Source organism: Hetaerina americana, unplaced genomic scaffold, assembly GCF_022747635.1.
Source record: "Hetaerina americana unplaced genomic scaffold, ioHetAmer1.1.p SCAF_9, whole genome shotgun sequence".
NCBI classification, from domain to species: domain Eukaryota; kingdom Metazoa; phylum Arthropoda; class Insecta; order Odonata; family Calopterygidae; genus Hetaerina; species Hetaerina americana.
The window spans coordinates 19,804,335-19,824,708 of NW_027287538.1; the positions used below are offsets into that span (position 1 = coordinate 19,804,335).

General features: G+C 37.8%; 1 protein-coding gene across 1 annotated transcript in view; it reads left to right on the forward strand.

Annotated features, from left to right (window-relative positions):
• Window positions 1-18,889: 18,889 nt before the first annotated feature.
• LOC139699019 (cytochrome P450 4C1-like) overlaps window positions 18,890-20,374 on the forward strand; it is a 51,569-nt gene continuing 50,084 nt past the window's right edge. The window contains exon 1 of the mRNA XM_071598017.1: window positions 18,890-18,916. Within this exon, the coding sequence (XP_071454118.1) occupies window positions 18,890-18,916 (27 nt within the window). The remainder of the gene's footprint in view (window positions 18,917-20,374) is intronic.

The window sequence follows — 20,374 nt, forward strand, 5'->3', positions numbered from 1 at the left end:
TTTCCTTCTTTATAATAAACAGGCCATTATGAAAGGAAATGGGTGTCATATAAAAAGAGAGCTCTACGCCGAGAGCAGCCTGATCCTAAGTAAATACCCAAAATGTCACACTGCGGTGAGACCTCTGAAAGCATAGGGCATTGAATTGCAGTTAACACATCTCATTCAAATGCTCTAATTAAAATTAAAAACTAATTTACGAGTTAAGTATTTTTTTTTGAATTTGATGGTTCAAGGCTCTACCGAGTGAAAATTCATGATCACTGAAGAAATAAACTTGGTATTTTTTCACGCAAAAAACTTTATAATACTACCGGTTTCGACGAATTGGCGACATCTGAATATTGATCATCTGGTGGGCTTCATCACCTGATGATGTCGCCTATGCGTCGAAACCAGCAAAATAATACCAAATTTATTTATTCGGTAAGTATATTATTCATCTTAGGAAAATAAACACAATATTTGACTTCCATTCCGCGTACTAGGTGAAACTGGTGCCTTTTTAATGGAGAATATAATAAGTGTGACATAGATATGCGTAACACTAACAGTTTGAAAGCAAATAGTTCCGCTAAAAATATGAATCCGTGACATTTTCATCCTGCAAAGTACGTGCGTATGTGAAAACAAAGCTGATTTCTGTCCATATAAGCTGGAAAATTTAGTATGGTGGGTTAAAAACCCTTCTTTAATAGTAGAAAAGAGAAGATGCCTTAGAAGTTGATCCGTTTTAGCAGTTGGTTAACCGCAAATCTGCAGGGTAATTAACCGGAAAATAATTAATTTATTATATTGAGTATGAATACCATACTTTTTAAGCAATCTTAGACGTTTTGCTAAAGAACATAGCTTAAACTAAAGGCGCTCCATTTCCCTTCAATTACGTTGTGTTTTAAGAAGGAGCTTCAATCTTTTTTACTCTCTCTCATTCCCTCTTTATATATCTTGAACCCGGGCAACAAATCATTTACAAGCAACCTCTTAGTAACAAACTCTAGATTAGCAAAATATCTCCCAAGGTTTGAAAAAACATGAATTAGTAACGTGTTTTTGAATACGGGGTTAACTCCATTTCTAAAGACGCACTTTATAAACGGAAAAAAAACGAACAATCGTGATGCAATTAGATCTTCCTCCTCTTCCGCATTAAGAAATGCGATTGTTACAACATTTTCATTTCCATTCTTCGTGCATTGAAGTGTTTTATCCCAGGCCCTATACCCCTCTGGCACGAGTCCCTTTGTGGCTCACGGGATTCCATCGTGGGAAGAAGAATCCCGGACCGGTAGTTAACAGGATGGCACGAGTAATAATAAGCCAAAAATTTCTTGAGAATTTTATAGCCAAGCTTCCCTCCGTATTCATTTCCAGAGGTTTTAATATTTTCGAAAAAAAATAAAAGCCAACAGCACGTCGTCTTAAGAACTCCATGGATAGTTATCATCAGAGATAATCGGCAGATTAATAGTTGGTTTTAGTATGGCCACTAGCCGCTTTTGTTTACCAATACAATAACTTCCTGTTTCTTTTACCTACATTATTTCCTCCTCCAAGTCTACGTGCCTTCCTGTCGTCTGAAGTAGAATCCTCTTCCTTCTTCTTCCTCGATTACACAATATTCTCTCCCTCTATCATTGAATCGTCAATATCCCGAAATGAACTTAACACCTCTCGGCGTCAGTTGGTGGTAATTTTCCATGCGGAAATCAAGTTGACAGCTTATTAATCCGAATATTTAAATTAAATATCACGAATGCATAAATGCTCATTTGACTTGAATCCCATTCTTATCCCTTATAATTCTCTCCGTCCACTTTTTGCCTTATTCGGATTTATGCCTGAACAAATTCTCTCTCGATCCACCATGTTGGAAACTTCGTCGTTCCTCCTATTCTCCTATATGAATCCAACATGATATCCGGTCGCCTACATCCTTTTGCTCGTTCTCATTTTTTAGCATTTCTTTAGGTTTTAGCGCGTCCATTTCACACAATCATTACTTTATTTCCATGTGTTTGCTATTTTTCGTTTTGCATTTCAAAAGAATTAACGAAAAAATAAAGACACAACAACTTTTAACTGTGGAAAAGGAGTTGTTGAAATCACCAAATTTTATTTCAATAGTGGTAGAAGTAGGTAACCGCACGCCCAATAATGGTTCTCACGGTAAATACGCGAATGGCTAGCCCCATTGATGGAAAGGGGAAATTTTGACGTAGGAGTGGGATTTCGATGGGAGACGTAATTTCAAATGCAATTATGAAAGCGATATACTAGGAAAGTCGATGGAAACAAAGACGACTTCTATACATACGTCTTAGGAGACAAAAACCGTCTGGAAACACGACAGGGGTACCTCAGCACAGGGTAGAACATCGCAAAGAAGAGAGTGGTGTACGGTTATGATTTCATTGACACGATTCAGTAGCTTGAGTGAAAAATATTTACTTTTATCGTCTTCTGTGCAAACTACTGGATGCTCATACTAAACATTAGAAGTAACTTAATGAAAAATTGAACGATGCCTTCGATTCACCAACCGGATTTATTTTTTCAGGCAAGAAACCCAATCTAATAAAGCTAAAGGTCACGGGTCATGCATCACCTCGCGTTTAGGCCGTCAACTCTATTTTAGGCCATGGGCAAGCAAGCGACCTCCAATTGGGGAAGACTAAAAAAATATGTATCTTGTAGAATTTTGGACGAAAGGAAATCTTTTTTTTTCCCTCCACCACCTCATTAAAAATTTCCACACTTGCATCCGACCGCTATTAGATATTTATGGGCGGGGTTCGCGGTGAAATTAGCAATTAACGGTGAATAATACAGTTTTGCCTACGGGATGTGTCGCACTCCATTTGCCATTTCTCCGATGCAATCATCAATCTTTTCGACCTCTTTTAACATTCGCACGAGATCCGAAGTCATTCCACTCCAGACCGAATAAACCAAGGGCGAACTCGCACGCACTAAATATTTCACTACGGTGACCTTCCCTATTCCGAAAAATGCCCTTCTCTATACCGTAAATTATCGGCTCGAGAAGAAAATGAGGAGTTGATTTCGCACTAATGTCTCGAGAAACTGGTTTTATTTTAAAAAGAGAATCTTTAAAAGCATCACGATACTAAAAATAATTAAGCAATGATTAAAAATATTACTTAACATCAAAACGGTATCGCCAAGGTTATCAAGCTGCTCACGCATTGCTCCAATTGTCTGGTCGACGGTTTCCCTGGATGCTGGCTGTAGGCATTAGGCAAACCGTCATCCAGTCAAATATGTCAAACTGGAAGCAACTTTGGTTCCATCAGTTCATAGCCGCAAAAAATATCAACAAACAATGGTATCTCATACATATATATATATATATCATATATATGTATAAATATAAAATATTAGTATGTATACTATATATAGTATATTTATATATACATATATATATATGTATATATATGTATATATATATATATATATATATATATATATATATATATATCTCATATATATGTATAAATATAAAATATTAGTATGTATACTATATATAGTATATTTATATATACATACATATATATATATATATATATATATATATATATATATATATATATATAGAGAGAGAGAGAGAGAGAGAGAGAGAGTAAATTAAGGAAACTTTTAACGGGAAACCTCTGTAATATTTGGTTACACGATACGTATAGCGTTTTGTAAAAATACGATTACTCGATTTTAGTTTTCGAAAGACTTTGTCCAACGCGAATTTATCGGCCAACTGAACCGATGACTTTGGTCAAGATGTTACTTTTACTGCCTTTTATCTTTTTCCTACGCCGGGAAGTTTTGTCCGCGGCCAATTCTAACATAACTGGCGTCCATTTGGTGAACACTCACACGAACACGCTCACGCGGAACCAACATAGCGGTGGTCAGAAGAGAGTTTCTTAACGGGGATAGGAGAAGATGGGAGGTGGTTTGTCAAGAGAAATTGTTTGCTTTAGCGTGGAGAATGTGCCACGAAAGACATTTTGGTGCTTCCTCTCTCGAAATTATTTCCGAATCCACATGAGAGGAAAATTTCGTTTTTTGACATGAAGAGACAAGTTTCCGGGGATTTCTTCATCACACTTATTTCCACGTTGCTTAGACTACACATGTACTTTTTCCAGCTTTTCTCATGCCAACTCTGAAATGAAAGGCCGATCGACCGATATGGTGTAAAAACGAATCTGCTGTAACATTGATCCGAAGGCTGTTTACCTGAAAAGCATCTCACAGTAGAGCTGATTTGTTAAGTTCGGGTTTACTTTAACGAAACACGTGATCACCCTTGCAATTTTAAGTTGTAATTATGGGAAAATTTCAAAAGTAATGAGCAGAGCGAATACTTTTCAAACTGCCTCTTGACTTTCGAAGGATACGACCAGGAATGATGACGTCAGGCATTTTTGTCCTTCGCGATAGTGCGTGCCCACACGACTCTCCTCGCAGTTAGAAACAATTTAAAAATTCAGATGGGAGATTTATTCGTCATTAAGCCACTAATGGGCTTGATATCGCACCAAGGGACTCCCATTTCTTCCTTATCACCTCAAAGAGATGGCTTGAGTCAAAACGTTTCGAAAATACGGAAGAGTTGAAAAACCCACCTGCAAAAAATTGGTTGTGATTCCAAAGTGTCAGAATTTTTATGCGGAGGTTCAGAAGAAGATCAAAATTGCACAAGTTCACGGATTTTCTCCGTGTTCACTTCTGCTAAGCAGGAGGTCGACATCAACTTGATCCCAATGTGAAGGAAACCTATCCACTTTATCTTGAACGCCGAGATTACTTTCGTCAGGAGTTGGAGATTAATTGAAATACAATTGCTATTTAATGCTATTAAAAGTGTTTGGGACGTTATGACCGTACGGAAAGTAAGATTACTAAGTACAGGTATTGCACATGAAATAATTTTGAGTAGCCTTCAATTTGTTACTGGCCGGTCATTACTATTAAAATGCGCCTTGGCTACACATCACATATGGATGAAAAAATATATATAGGCTTGCCTAAAATCTATCCACGATATTTTATCCATACGTATTTATGTGAAGGCAAATGGAAGACTATAAAAAAACATATAATTCATAATTTTTGCATTATAACGAGTTATATTGCATATAAATGTTTTGGGTATAATTACCGAATATATCTAATTAACTTTTGGTTCTTTTACAGAAAATCTTTCAATGAAGTGGTGTTCCGTGAATTTTAAATGCGTTCGTAATTTATTGTAATTTGACTTTTGGGATTTGATCATTGTGTACGAGTCTTCGTAATGGAAATCCGTTAAGGATCAAATACGTCTATAGCCTATATAAAGTATAGTCAATGATCCTATTGAGATAATTATCTCCTGGTGATGAGTTTTTTTTCAATTTCCTTTCTTCATTAACATATACATCTCGATGCACAGGCTTAAGATACTGTTAATATTATTTTTCGTTATCCCTTTACTAGGTCGTTAACTTTGGCGTCGAAATTTTTCTCAGGAGTTACCTAAATTCTTCATGGAAGCGATAAAATTTTGAGATGTCTTTTTACCTGAGACTCCTATTTTCTCCGTTAAAGATTTTTCTCACGTCTCGCGTAGCATTTTTAATCGCCAAAAACTAAAAATATTACATATCCCTATCATTGAGAGGTTTCAAAAATGTTCATGTTCTCTTCGTGAAGATTCCGGACATTGAAGACTCAATTATGATCAACCTGGGGACTTCCGAAAACACGAAAGCTCATCATAACCATTGACAAAAAACCTAACTACCGAACCGAGATTTAATGATGAGCTTTTTATCCTTGCTTATTACTGACAGATGATACTTCAACACTCAATGAAAGAGTAAGCTCCTATCCTTAATGCTGACTCACGGTGAAGAAATCTCTTCTCAGTCAATTAGGGTAGGTATCCCATAAGAAGAAAATTTACTTCCCAACAAATGGTGCTGTAAAAAGGTTTCCGTATTATATTGAACCAAATTTTAATTCTCAGAAATCATTAGTTCCGTGGACATTTACTATAGTTTCGCTTCACTCTGGGAATGAAAAAAATATATTTGGGATTTTTCACGGTTCCTTAATTTCCACGCCACTGAAGATATGAGCGTGACACAATCCTACCTCTAGTTCTTCACATGTCTCTATACCCACTTCCTCCACAAGTAAGTTGAACAGCACTGGTAATAATTGACCCCCCTGCCCTATTTCCTGTTCTAACACTGCCCATTTCGACTAATCCTCCGCAAGCACCTAAGCAGTCTGACACATGAAGAGGTTTCGCATAAGCCTCCTATCCTTCCAATAAACTCCTATTTTCCGCAACTCATATGACAAACGCACACAAACACAATTGTATACGGAGCGATATGGAGTTAGCCAACAAAAATGTAGAAAAACGCACTCACACATATTCCAAACTTTCTGATAGAAAAACCACCAGGGGAAAGAAGGAACTGAGCTTCTTTGCCCAGAGGAAAGTGGTCTTGCCACCGAAAATTAAGAATACGTGTGAGTATCCTTTTGAATGTGCTTTATTATATTTTTGCTGGGTAACACCTCTTACTTCTTCGTTTGAATCATTATACACATCGGTGAGACTTCCACAAAAGATAGATGGACATACATATGCACACACACACATATACATTCGTATACATATTTCTATATATATATATATATATATATATATATATAAAGTGTGTGTATATATATGATATATATATATATATATATATATATAAAGTGTGTGTATATATATGATATATATATATATATATATATATATATATATATATATATATATATATATATATACACACACACATTCAAACACGAAAACCCGCCATATGGCGAACATATACTCAATCCGATAGAAATAGACATAAGGAAAAGGGATAGGAACAAATATAAAGGGCGAACACAAGAAGGTAGGGAAGGCGGAATCGAGCAGATCACAAATGCAAAAATATTTCCTTGACCGGGACTTGAACTACGCATCTCTATATTAATATGACTGAGGAGACCTCAACGACCGATCCCAAATTGTCGGCGTTTCCTTATTGGGGCTCTACGTGAGAATCGCGGGGCACAGTTCGCGAGAGATCTATTCAACGCGTCCACCTGTGCAGTTTTTCGGCACACAGTCGCGAATTGCGTGAGAGCTACTTTGGCGAGAGCCACCAGCCCTTCAATGAGGGAGAGAGAGTGAAAAAGGGTGAGAGTCGGTGTGCGTGACTGAACTTGAGAGAGCGAAAGTAAACACAGGAAGAAAGCAAGTGAGAGAGGGGAGATAGAGAGAAAGCGGGGAAAGAGAGCAGAGAGAGGGGGAGAAGACTGACGCGCTCCCACCTAACCAGTCCGGTTCTTGTTGGAGCCTTCTTCTCGCGACCTTGAATGCCTTCCCAGTCAACGAAAGGGGAAGAGCGCAAGGTCTGGAGAGATACACGTCCGGGCGGGCGGGCATTACTCCCTTCTCCTCCCTTTACTATACTCTCGCTCTTCCTTCAGTACCCTCAACTGCCTCCATCTTCATATCTATCGCACTCTTCTGTCACTTCCTCACCCTTCACCTTTCTGTGTATATACTTCACTTCTACCTACCCCTTCCATTGGAGCAAGGGAACAGCATTTTGATTGGTGATGGGATGTAGAAGATTGTACTATTGTGGAGAACGTTAGGCAACAGAGGAAGGGGAAAGAAAAGAGGATAGGGGCATTTTGAATGAAACAAAGGAAGGAAAGAAGAATGTAGTATTACAGAAGGGCTTATTTTAATGTAGAAGGTCAGATTGTTTTGTTATGATAGGCACATAAACGTATCGTCGCACCGTGTTTAAGCTTGTGTCCATTCAAAACCTACGCTAAAAGGTAGAATACTATTAATAATAATCATTTTTTTAATCTCCAACAAATCTCTAAACGTGGGGAATAATTATCTCCTCTCGTCTAGAAACATTCAACTGCTCATATCTCAGTTTCAGCCATCGATATAGCATTAAAGACAATAGAAATAGAATAAAAAACGATACGCCGGAGATGTATCAACGCGACGATAATTATGCTACCCTTATAGCAATTTTGGCAATAATGACATTTCCGAAAATACGGAAATGTCAATATGTCTAAGATAGTCCACAACCTTTCAGTAGATTTAGGTAAGGCGACTGACAGTCGAGGTCATTTGCGCCATTATGGATGAATGGGAGAGAAACTTGGCGTCGCAAAGCCACCACTTTTATATTTTACAATAAATCCAGACTCTAACTCAAACTTTCCTTCAGCAAAATCAGAAGGAGTACAATTGGTGTTGGCCAAACAGGAAGCAAATCAAATAAGTACTAAAGGAAACTTTTAAAAGGCATACCAAATATGATATGGAAACAAATAAAACTCAATTAAAGAATAACCTCCTCTAAGCAAATCAAAGGCATTAAAATTAATGCAAATCTTACCTCATAGGATATAGTGTGAGCTACTGCCCAAAGTCCTCCTAACAAAGAGTAATCAGAAATAGAAGACCACCCAGCAATTATAATAGTATAAACTCCCAAACTAGTACAACATAAAAATAAAAAAAATTCCAAAATCATACATAAGCAACCTTCCGTTAAAAGGAATAAAAGTTCAACAAAGAAAAGAAATAAATAATCTAAAAACAGAAAAAAAATAATAAGATATATAAGTAGATCTTAAAGGAAAAGTCCACTCCTTGTTAAAAAGTGCAATAGCACCAGAAAAAGATTGAAAAATACCATAATATTACGCCTACTCTCAAAGAAAGTCGCTAAATCCGCAGTTGAACGTCCCATTCGACGGACGGTGTATTCAAAATGCTCTTCGCAAAGCACCTCAAATAGGGATCCGGATACCACTGAATAAAATCTGCCGTCTCCAAGATTCGAACCCGGACCCTCTGGTGGGAAGCCAGTACGCTAGCCAAAGCACTATCCCGGTACCCAACAACCTTCGATATATCGATCATTCACTTTAGTTCATTTTCTATATCGATCTTGTATAGTACGTATGTGGAATATCGTATATCGGCATAGTTTGAGGCTAATGTCATGCCCTACCCCCCGTTGCTCTGGTTATCTCCACCTTGAGGCTGTTTCCCCAAGGTCTTTCATTACGAAAGGGGTGTGGCCCGCAGAAACCCACGCGCGTGTGCGTGGTGGGATACGTGGTGGCCATTGGCATGGGAGCGTCCGGAAATATTGTGTTCACGTCCTCCTTCCAGAATTAGATTTTCGCGTGGGGTCCGCGGCGAAGGTCCTCAAAGAGGGACCTTTTGATGGCTTTGCCGCACGAATGCCGGTGCTGGGGGGGCGTTATCGTTTATGGCAAGCGGCTCGCTCTTTACGAAACCTCTGCTTTATTCGTGCCATTTGGGTTCGGCATGCGTGCCGTTATGGTACTATGGACTGATAGATCTGCTGCATATTCTGCGTCTCGTGCGGCTAACTCACGGCGTTCCTCCTACGGATTTAGTTCACACCAGAATTTGATAAAAATTAAGTGCTGGTCACTGAAATAGCACTGATGATGTTTTTTTTATGATGCCACCAACATTTCAAAATTAATTTTCCCATATATTGAGCACGGTACCCTGAATACTAGTGATGATACTTTTCCATGCAGCAATCTAAACGCTCTTCTAAACAAAAAACATAGGAAGTGACTCGATCGTAAGGAAAACTAGGCTGACGTGTCACTATATAAATTAGTCATTCGTAAGGTTATAGCTACTTTGGAGTGATATGTCGAAAATGCCAACTAACGATACTCCTAGTAGTAGCTATCAGGAGAGGTTCCCGATGGCTGTAGTAATTAGAGTCATTAGGGATAGGTGGGTTATTTGAAAGAGATATAATGACCAGGGAAATGAGGAGGGTTGGAGAGAGATCCCTTTTGTCGGCATTATTCTACACTAATGACGAAAGGAGCCAACGGATCACACAGTTTAATGTCCTATCCGACGGACGGTGTATACCAACTGGATATTTCTTCACGTAGCACCCCAAATACCTGGATACCTCTGAAAATTACTGCAACAGCCAGGATTTGAACTATGACCCTCTTCAGAGTGGGAAGTCAGTACTCCTAGATGCTACACCATACCGATCCCCACGCCATTCCTCCCACGGATGTATTCATGCTGAAAACTTAATGTATATTAAGTAAGGGTTATAGGTGTGGCATTTGATATCGGCTTCGTTACATTAATAAAATATCATATTCAAATTTCTTAACTTTCAGTTTAATAGCATTAGTTTAGCATTCTTAGTTTGACTAGTGAAGTTGTATGTTGTTCACTACACATTAAGATTATTTATTCTAATTCTCTCTAAAGAAATGGCATGAGTAAATACTAAATACGATAATAGCCATTATAATTCGTAAAAATTCGTAAAATTGTGAATTATATTAAATAACGAGGCATATCACGTTAATAACTGTCATTTGCAGTTGATCGATACCTAGGACGGGTGTTAGAAATGGAATTCCCAGACTATGAGTAATGAATGAATGGATATTGAATGCAATGTTTAATTTTAATACGACTTCTATATTTTTTTGCAGAAATATCTCAAATTTTCTGCTCTTTTGATAAATTATGTAACCATCTCTTAAATTCTTCTTCTCCATACGATTTATCCAGGGTTTTAATAATTGATGTTCTGCAACGTTGTCTCAAAGAAAGCGAAAAGAAAGAATCACATTCTTCCATCTCATCTACATCTACATAATACCCCGCAAGCAGCCGCAAGGGCGTTTGGCGGGGGATGTTAGGTCTCCACCCGTAAATAGGAACATTCCCACATACAAAATCAACAACATGAAAAACTACACCCAGAGCGACGTACACACACATGCGATATCTTCATCCAACACTCATGCAAACACATATACAATAAACTAACAAACGACTGCACCCCAGGATGCAGCACGAAAGCCATCCAACAACGCGCAAGCCAGAACATAACTAGTAAGAAGGCGAAACTCCACCACCATATGAACATACAACACAAAACGCCCTCCTCCCCAAGGAGACTGTGAAAGGTAGGGAATGTAACCCAACGTCGCAGGTAGCGGGCGGGTCCCCCCGCGGATAGGGCCGAGGGATTGGTTTCTCTGCGTTTTAACAGAAAAGAATTTTTTGATCGACAAATTATTAGTGAGGCATTTAAGAAATGCTTTGTTGCCAAAAGCAATAGGTAAGCAAAGAGCTTGGAACAGGTCATAAAATTGCCCATGAATTTCCTCGTACATAAGCTAGTCCTTTCAAATAAGGAAAAATTGTAGGAAAGTACCAAATTTTTAGTGCATTTCATAATTATTAGTTTGGAGTAATCATGCATATTTTTGCCATCTACTCGCCCTTCTCTATGATCAACAGCGTACACGCAAGCCCTATTAACCTACCAACGTCCAATTAGAACGTTTAAAGAAACCTTCTGAGGCATATAACAGAGAAGTACAAACAATTCCTTTGTTTGTGGCTTTCCATCGAATGCATATTTTTGTCCCATTGTTTGGACACCTAAACTTGATAACAGAATCAGCACTGTCAAGTCAAAAGAATGGACACAATATGCCGACGCGTCAACGTCAGCATCCGACAGAAATCTCTACAAAAGGTTGGTTTGTCAACTTACTGGATTTTAGGACTTACAACCGGCTCCGCTGCGAAATATTCATTACTCGTTTTACTATTGACGAAATTTTATGGGTGTCTATCTTCCAGTTTCATTCATTTAGAATGGTAACGTTTCGAATTTCACTACCGTCGTAATCGAATCTATAGCATAAAGGGAAACATTAAGGCATACATGAGAAAAACCATAAACACAGTAATCAAACCGAAGGTCGGTTTGGTAGATGATGGTATAATTCATCCAGTACTAATCCCGACGGCGTGTGAAATTCACACATCAGGGTGATAAGGGGGGCCAGTTTCTTTCCCTGTGCCGGTTATGCCTTCCCAGGAAGATCTGGTACCCGAAAAATCACATAGCTTGGGTATAGTTGAGGGTACCAAAGAGGCTTGCCCAAGAATCGAATACCGGGTAATCCAACCCTCTACCCCTGGACTACCGCGACCTACATACAGTAAATGTAAATGAGTAAGCACTAGCAAAGACAGTAACATACAAGTTACATTCCCCCTCAACTCACTTTATGATTTGCATCCCGCCACACCACACATCCCTGTGCCGGGTGGTATCGGATGTCGTGTAGTTATAGGCGTAGAGTTAATGTGTTTTTGAAATGTCCGTCCTGCATGAATATAATAATAAATAATTAGTAGTATAGTGGATTAGTAGTAGTATAATAGATAATTAGTGCCCAAGTTTAATGTGAGCCCGTCTTTTCAATGGGTTTCCTTATTTGTCTTCTTATTGTTACCAGTGGAACAGTTAACAGCAGCATGGTATTCGTGATATGTGTTTTGGATTTTGCATGAAAGTTGTACACTTGCCCCTTTCACGTAGCTATAAGTTCACCGCGGAGTTTCATGTGTATGGAAAGGTATGTAATGAGTAGATGTACATAGACTAGCCTAACACCCCCTGCCAAGTATCCCTACGCCGGCTCGTGGAGAAGTCTTTAGAAGTGTATAAATGAACCACGTGTGGAATCTATTGCATAAGTTTTTCAAGTTAAGTTGAAGTTATTTTTAAACCGTGCCATTCACTAATCTCCGGAAAACAGTTATTTTAGCCCCCCGTATCGGATGGTATTGTTACGTTAGGAATGTTAAAGAGAGGTTACGAAAGGGAAAGTTAGGAACCTAAAGAATCAGATCATGAGTTAAACAACGAATTATTGAGTGAAAGGGACGAAAGAAGTATTCTAGGGCAGAATATTCATGACAGTGTCGTGTAGAAAGAAAAAGATTCCATGCAAAAGCTCTGCTATGGCGATCTGCACCCAATAATTTATGCGCCACCTCTATACACGGAAACTGGTTAAAATCTTATCGAGCTTGCAATGAAAGGAGATAATTGAGTATGATGACGAAAACGGTCCAACAACTTCAGAGAGTACAGATCATTCGCCTTGACCGCGAATGATTTTTACACTCTGAAATTGTTGAATTGAAATGCATAAGTATAGTATTAGCGGATGACTCCGTCCAAAGTTACTGTTGCGGCATCTCCCACAGTTTCTTGGAAAACGGTGCAGTTTGCTGAATAAAAAAAGGTTATTAACCTGAGAAACATGATTGAATATAAAGTTATTAGTGTTAGATCTACTATTTTACAGATAGATGAGACAATTTTTCCATGGGTTTTCTGAGATTTGATTCATATTTTATTTACTGATTGGTTCCCCCCTCCCAATTGGTCGTTTCCATCAAACTAACGTTACATAGTTACTAGCAATAACATTAGATAGAACAAGGTGAGAGCCGACAGATTTAAGATATTTTCCAAAGATTATTAAGAGATAACTGCATGCGACCGCGCTAGGGAAATGAATGGCCTAGTACGTTGTCATTACTTCATCTGACCTTAGTTTATTTTATTTCTTGTAACCTAGTGCTCGTATTGCATGCATGGTGAAGCATTTCTCACTTAGATACCGTTGGGCTTGCACCTTTAGTTCATTAACTTCGTTATTAAAAATGTACGCATTTATTGTAATCAATAGATATGAAAAACCTCATTTTTGATGTCGTATTATTGAGTGTTGAATCACCCCTGTCACATACCCTAGTGGTGGATTGCAGGGTGCCATGTTGGTAGAGATATTTTTTATCTGGTGCGAATATATATATATATATATATATATATATATATATATATATATATATATATATGTGTATATATATAATTGAAAAATGTAACATAATTGTGGGACTAAAAATACTTCTGATTGGGTAAATAACAACTGATTTCATAATATATATATATATATTATGAAATCAGTTGTTATTTACCCAATCAGAAGTATTTTTAGTCCCACAATTATGTTACATTTTTCAATTGTTGAAATCTCTGGAGAACTTTGAATTATTCTGCAAGAGAGATTTACTTCATGTTTACAATATCCAATATCTCAAAGCTGACCCCAAAAATTGGCGAGACACTGGTGGCTCCTATACCGAGAATTTTGAGGGAATTTCCTATGTGTAAATGGCAAAGAGAGAATGTTGCACTTGCTTAACCTTTGAATACTTAAAAGTCCCAGAATGACGTTCATTCAATTTTCGTTTCTTAAACCACATAATTCGAGTTTTGGTCTTCAAGTCGCAGGCCTGTCTTCATGAAATTTCCCCTTTGTGGTTAAGCCAAATAGTGAACCTACCAGTGGTCGCGGAGACCTAAATTCAGATCTACGGTCGTCCGCTAACAACTATTCTTACGAAATGTGAACTTTTTCAAGAAAATACGATGTTTTTTTGCTGCAGTAAATTTAGTGTTTTGAGGTGCAAAATACATTTAATTTCTTTTAGCAGCAAACAAAACCGTTCCGGTCACACTTTTATAATCAGATTATCTTGTAACATTTTTCCCTAATACGGCCATCTTTGCACATATCTTCTCTTTCAATGCATAGAAATTTCAAAAACGTTCATACTGCACATGCATATTCCACTAAAAAGGCTATGAATTCCTACAAGGATCAAGTTAATCCTACAAAGATGAAGTAGGATAAAAAGGAATGGCTGTAATGTGGATTACAATTGATAAAGAGGAATACCTGTACTCGGCGGAAAGTGAAAGATAGCGGAAGAATCTATTGACAAAAATACTTCCTTCCGAAAAAAACAACTCAAGTGAATAATAAAAATAATAAAGTTTTACCTTGGAGTTTGTCATCAAATAAAAAAACTTCAATTGCACACGTTTTTTATGAGCATGGTATTTCAATCTATCAAGTTAATAATTTAACTGATATATTTAATCGCTACATAAATTTTCTTTTAAACTCGCTGTAGCATTTTTCTCTTACTGTCTCTACTGGTAGCACCCGCTTCATCTATTTTAGCCTTTTAGATCTTTTCTAATAATATCGAGATTGTAGATAATAAATGCATAGATAATATCGCAATTAATAGACACATCAGAGGAAAAACCAAATTAAGTAAGTGCGTTATTGAATGTAAATAATTTTCCTACTGTGATTTTATTCGTGTACATATGTGATGAAATACATGATGATAATCATATTCACATCAAAATTACGTCTTTTTATGTTTATGATCCCTTTTTAGCACGTAATAGGTGCTCTAAACGTCCTCAATAAAACGAGACTAATGACCATGGTACCAAATAGAAAACGATATTTAGTAGAGAAAGTGACTCTTACACAATCGCTCTTAGAATACTGATATCCAAGCAAATGATTGGGGTAGTTGAGCTCCGCAATTTCTCTGAAGGACACATATTTCAATTGACTGGAGTTTATTTGGGACTGATTCCCTGGGAATGTATAATTTATCTAATTTTTAATAACAAAAAATAAACTCATATTTAGATCATTAATCGCCCACATCTTGATCTTAGTGCCTTGAAGTGGAAAATCTGCCCAGGGTTGAAATACAGTAATATTGACATAATAGAAATAAACACTGCCCGAGGGCGGGAGTTTAGTAAATGATATAGGGTTGGAGACTTCTCAAACAAAGAATTATTATATTGACAAAGTGATTTCATGATGTAGGAATGGAAATGTGAAATAAATTGGCTGCTGCAAATTATACGAAATGGAAGTAAATTACCACTAAATGTTAACTATATCAATGCATCTATATTCCTTACTAATATTAACTAAATCCTGATTAAAAAAGATAAAAGCAATGGGTTAAGAACATACATTTTCTCGCATCGTCTCCCTCTATCCGTTGTAAATAAATCATAAATCCGTAAACATTTATTTAAAAAACAACTAGTTTTGAGGTATTAGAATGAAACGCCCTAATGAAAATGAAATACTAATTTCCATGTTCAATCCGCATTACAAAGGTATAACAGTCAAATTTTCACGAATTCGATGTTAGGAGTGGATCTGGAAAATATACAACGGATGAAGAGATATTTTCATACACTATCAATAATAATTTAAAAACCTTTTTCACTAACAAAGCAAGTTGAACATCTTATTCAATTCGAAACTAATCATACTAATTTATATAGAGAAACACCCTCCAGTTGAAGATCAAAGGTGGTTAAGAATAGTACCAGCCATATTAGGTATATCAACTTTGAATTTCATTGAATGCACGAATAACCCGCTAGTACGGGAATGGCACCTAAACGTTTCTGTACAATTGCTCATGCAATTACATTACTCTATATGTCAGTGTGAAAAGGAGTTAGCACATACAGTTAATGAGAGTCGTCTGGATGCGTTTCCATTAAAGTTTCAATTAATTATTGTCGGGTGCGTGTTGCACTTGTTTCGTTTCCCGCCGAGAATACTAAGTTTATTTTGAGCTATAGTGCGGCGCTTAATTTAACCTTACGTTCGCAAACGTCCTAACCCTGAATGGAAACTTCAATGACCGTCCAACTTTATGCTGCGTATCCAACCGATCACTGTCCAAAAAGAGGAATAACGTGTTCAGATGCTTTGAAAACGTAAACGGCTTCAGAGTTGCCCCGGGATATGAGTTCACAATTTCGTCAGGGATTGGTTAACAGTTGGGGAGGGAGTATAAGCAGTTCGAGTGGCGGCAAAATGCCAAGGAACCAGAAATGAACGACGGCGTTTCCCTTCTCCTGAAACCTCAAGGGGAAGGCATACTCGCCGTCTTGGTTGTGGCTCACGTAATACTGATGGTATTCTAGGAAAACCTGTTCCTCATTGAGGTCACGAAGCGGGTCAAACAGGAGAGGAGACGAGGGTTGGGAAAAAATGGGGTGAGGCGGGTCGGAAGGCAGGTCATGGGAAGGTGTGGAGTCGATAGGAAGTGACCACGGTGAAGAAGAAGATGAGGAATGGTGCCCGGGCTTCGGTGGGCGGAGGACATCAGTCACAGATGAGAGGGAAAGGGAAAGAGAGTGGGCTTAAAAACCGGCTGCATAGCAGGTAAACGTGAGACATTGAGTCATAATGATTTTTTCCTGATAATTTCATTGAGAAATGTGTAATACTATTTTATCTTTCTATCCATTTTGTAAGTATTTTCGCGTAAATAAATAATCGGTTATGTAAAAAATAATTACATTACAGTTTGAACTAACGCGGTTAAAAAGATAACAGTGTGAATTCCGTTGAATGAGATGCGGTGTGGGAAAAAAATCGATCGAAATTTATTTAAAGTGAATTCATGAGAAAATTCCGTGCGAAAATTCCAACAGACTGTGCCCATCCAAAAGTGCCATTCTTAAGTAAGTAAAAATAATGTAAGACTCCTAGAAGGTAAGTCGAACCAGGGTAGATGTAATTTGAAAAATTCGTTGGTAAAATACTGTTGTATATTTATTCGTGTTTATAAAGTATCCTGCAAGCCACCATAAGGGAGTGTGGCAGGGAGTGATTACACACCGGACTACATTTGACTCAGAATACTTCTCCCTCCTAGCGCGGTCAGACTATGTCATTCAAAAATTTGTTTTTACAAAACATTAAGAGGAGAAAAATATGCTGGGTAAACGTGCGAAGAAGATAAAGAAAAGGGAAGGAAATAAGTAACAATAAGTTTGATTAATTTTGGTGATGTTTTGACTCATTGCCCTACTCAAAAGTAGGGCATCCTGGTCATGTATATACACCGCAATGCCATTAGTTTTCAATAAATGTAACAATAATTTCATCATTTGAGGAAATTAAAGAAGGATTCAGGAAAAGATATCCTAGTGTTAACCTCTAATTTTTAAAGATATGAAATGAAGAAAACTCGAAGTGAAAAATGTTCGTCGAAATCACATATGACCATTCGATATTTAGGACGCGTGATTCGAAACTTAAAAAAGGAATGAGTTTCAAATATTCTATTGTCGAAAGTGAACCGGTTCCACAGCTAATATAATCTACGTTACGCCCGGCAGTGACTTGATTTTAAGTGAGCCGGTTGACCAGAGACCAGTCGCCGGCGCACTCAAATTGCCCCGCGGGAGTGGCGGTGTTGCCGGCGGGGTTGCTCGCATCTCTGATGCTAACGAAATGGTAGCCGTGAAAGTTTTTGAGATGAATGGGAAACGGAAGAGAGGGGGGGCGGCGAAAACACGTCGATATGTGGATGATACGCGCGCTAGACCACTTCCCACGTCTCCACCCGTCTCCGTTCGCACGAGTCAAGACCCCCGCGGCAACTCCATCAGTCTCGATTCGGAAACCGATTTTCGGTGCACGCGATATCACTAAATCGAACATCGCCGAATGTCCAATCAATCCTTCATCCCGGACGGGGTTAGGGAGCGTCCTTGCGCTCTTGTTTTAAGGTTTAAACTCGATTGAAATATCCAGCAAACGTGCCAGAGTGGAATGTGGCGAACAAACATCAATATGCACTGAACCGGACATCGGCGTCATTTCAGAGGCAGCTACCGTAGCTACCGCAACCACTTTTCGTCGAGAATAACGCAACATATGAGTCTTCGAATTAATATCACGTTAGACACACATCAGAACTCTAGGGAAAAATACCAACAAGTTCCAATCATCTCAAGTACCCGTGGTAATTGATTGTGGTGGCTTAAATGATGGCTGACTTAAAACTTAAGACTTGTTGATATTTACTGAATTTCGCTTCTTTCTTTTATTCGATATCTTTACAGTTTCCTTGCATGCATTAAAGTTTATCATTACATTTTTTGGAAGATGCTCAAGAACATTGGACCATCGGAGAATATTCTTAGGAAAAAAGTGATGTTTACGGCAATTTTCTTTGCTCATCATGAGTGGGATTGCTAAAGAGGTACCAGTAAGTTAAAATATTCATGTGGAGTTTTCATCTCATTAGCATTACGTGTATTTCTTGGTGGAGGTTTCTAGAAACCATTGGGTCCATCTCGATCCTCACTGAGACCCCGTCCGGGCCGGACGCAAGCGATTAATATAACAACCGGAGGGCTCTCTGAAGAAGAGAATTCTCACTCTACTTAGAGTGATCTAATCAAAGTCTTTTGGAACCAGCAGTATTGATATTCTGCAAATTCCAATTCCGTTTTATTCTGAAATATGAATTATAATGAACCATAGAGGTGAAACCCAAAAGCTAACGAAACCTTCCTCATGTGAATTCCTTAGGGTATAAAAAGGATGAATTCAATCGAGAGACGACACTTTATACAAAATATAATAGGAGGAAAATGTACCGAGAAAACCCGTTAAGAAAATGACGAAAAAGACAGGGGAAATAATCTTTATAATATTTGTTCACGTCTCGATTTACAGCTCTTCAAAACTATGGTTATCCAGTCATGTGCATCTCTTCCAACGTATAAATCCGTACAGCCATCTGTTTTCAACAAGGGTAAAATTTTTTTCATTATTTGAGGAAATTGTACTAGTGCTCAGGAAAATAAACCTTCATAGTTTGAGTACACAAAAAAATTTTTGCATTTATTTTCTCATGTTCACCAAAGGTTGAAAGAGGACTGCTTCCAATTTAAAAAGATACTAACATACACAATTATCCGACGAAAAATGCATTGCAGCACACAAGGGTCATTGTAAATTTCTTTAAAAAAATTACGTCCCCTTTATGACTCAACCTAGATTTTGGAATCAGCTTTTTTTTCTTAATGGTTAACCAAATAGGATCTATTTAATTAGGTTTTCCTATTTTCTATTTCGGTCTCCTTTGGATGATTCTATGGCAAGTAACTATTCCCTTTTCTCCATCTGAATCGTACTATCCTTGCCGTACGCCATTCGCTATTGCTTTAGATAAGAGATTGTGGAATCTTCGAGTACTTTCATTCTCTTTTAGACAACCTCCCATTGATGTGTTTCCTGAACTTTGGTAATGTGCGACGACTCATCAATCAACGACTCTGAGGTTTTTCCCCACTCCTCTGACGATTAGGAACACGCCCGCGTCATCAGAGGGTGATTTTTTCCAATGTCAGAGAAAATTTTACAATTTTACATTTACTCCCCATTCAATCACTTACAGTATTTTCTAATAACACATTTTTTCCCTTTTTTAGATGCAAATGCAAATTCTTTGGTCATTCATCTTACTGAGTCTTCTCAAGAGTTCTAGACAGTTAATTAAGTATCGATTATGGTAATTTTTAAGCTCGTATTACCATAGTCAGTGGATATGTTTTGAAATAAGATTAAGATTTCAATACGGAACGTGTTACATGGCCAGGTACGGCGGAGGAAGAAGGAAATTCTCTCTTTTATGATGTAAAATTAATCTACGTCGTGA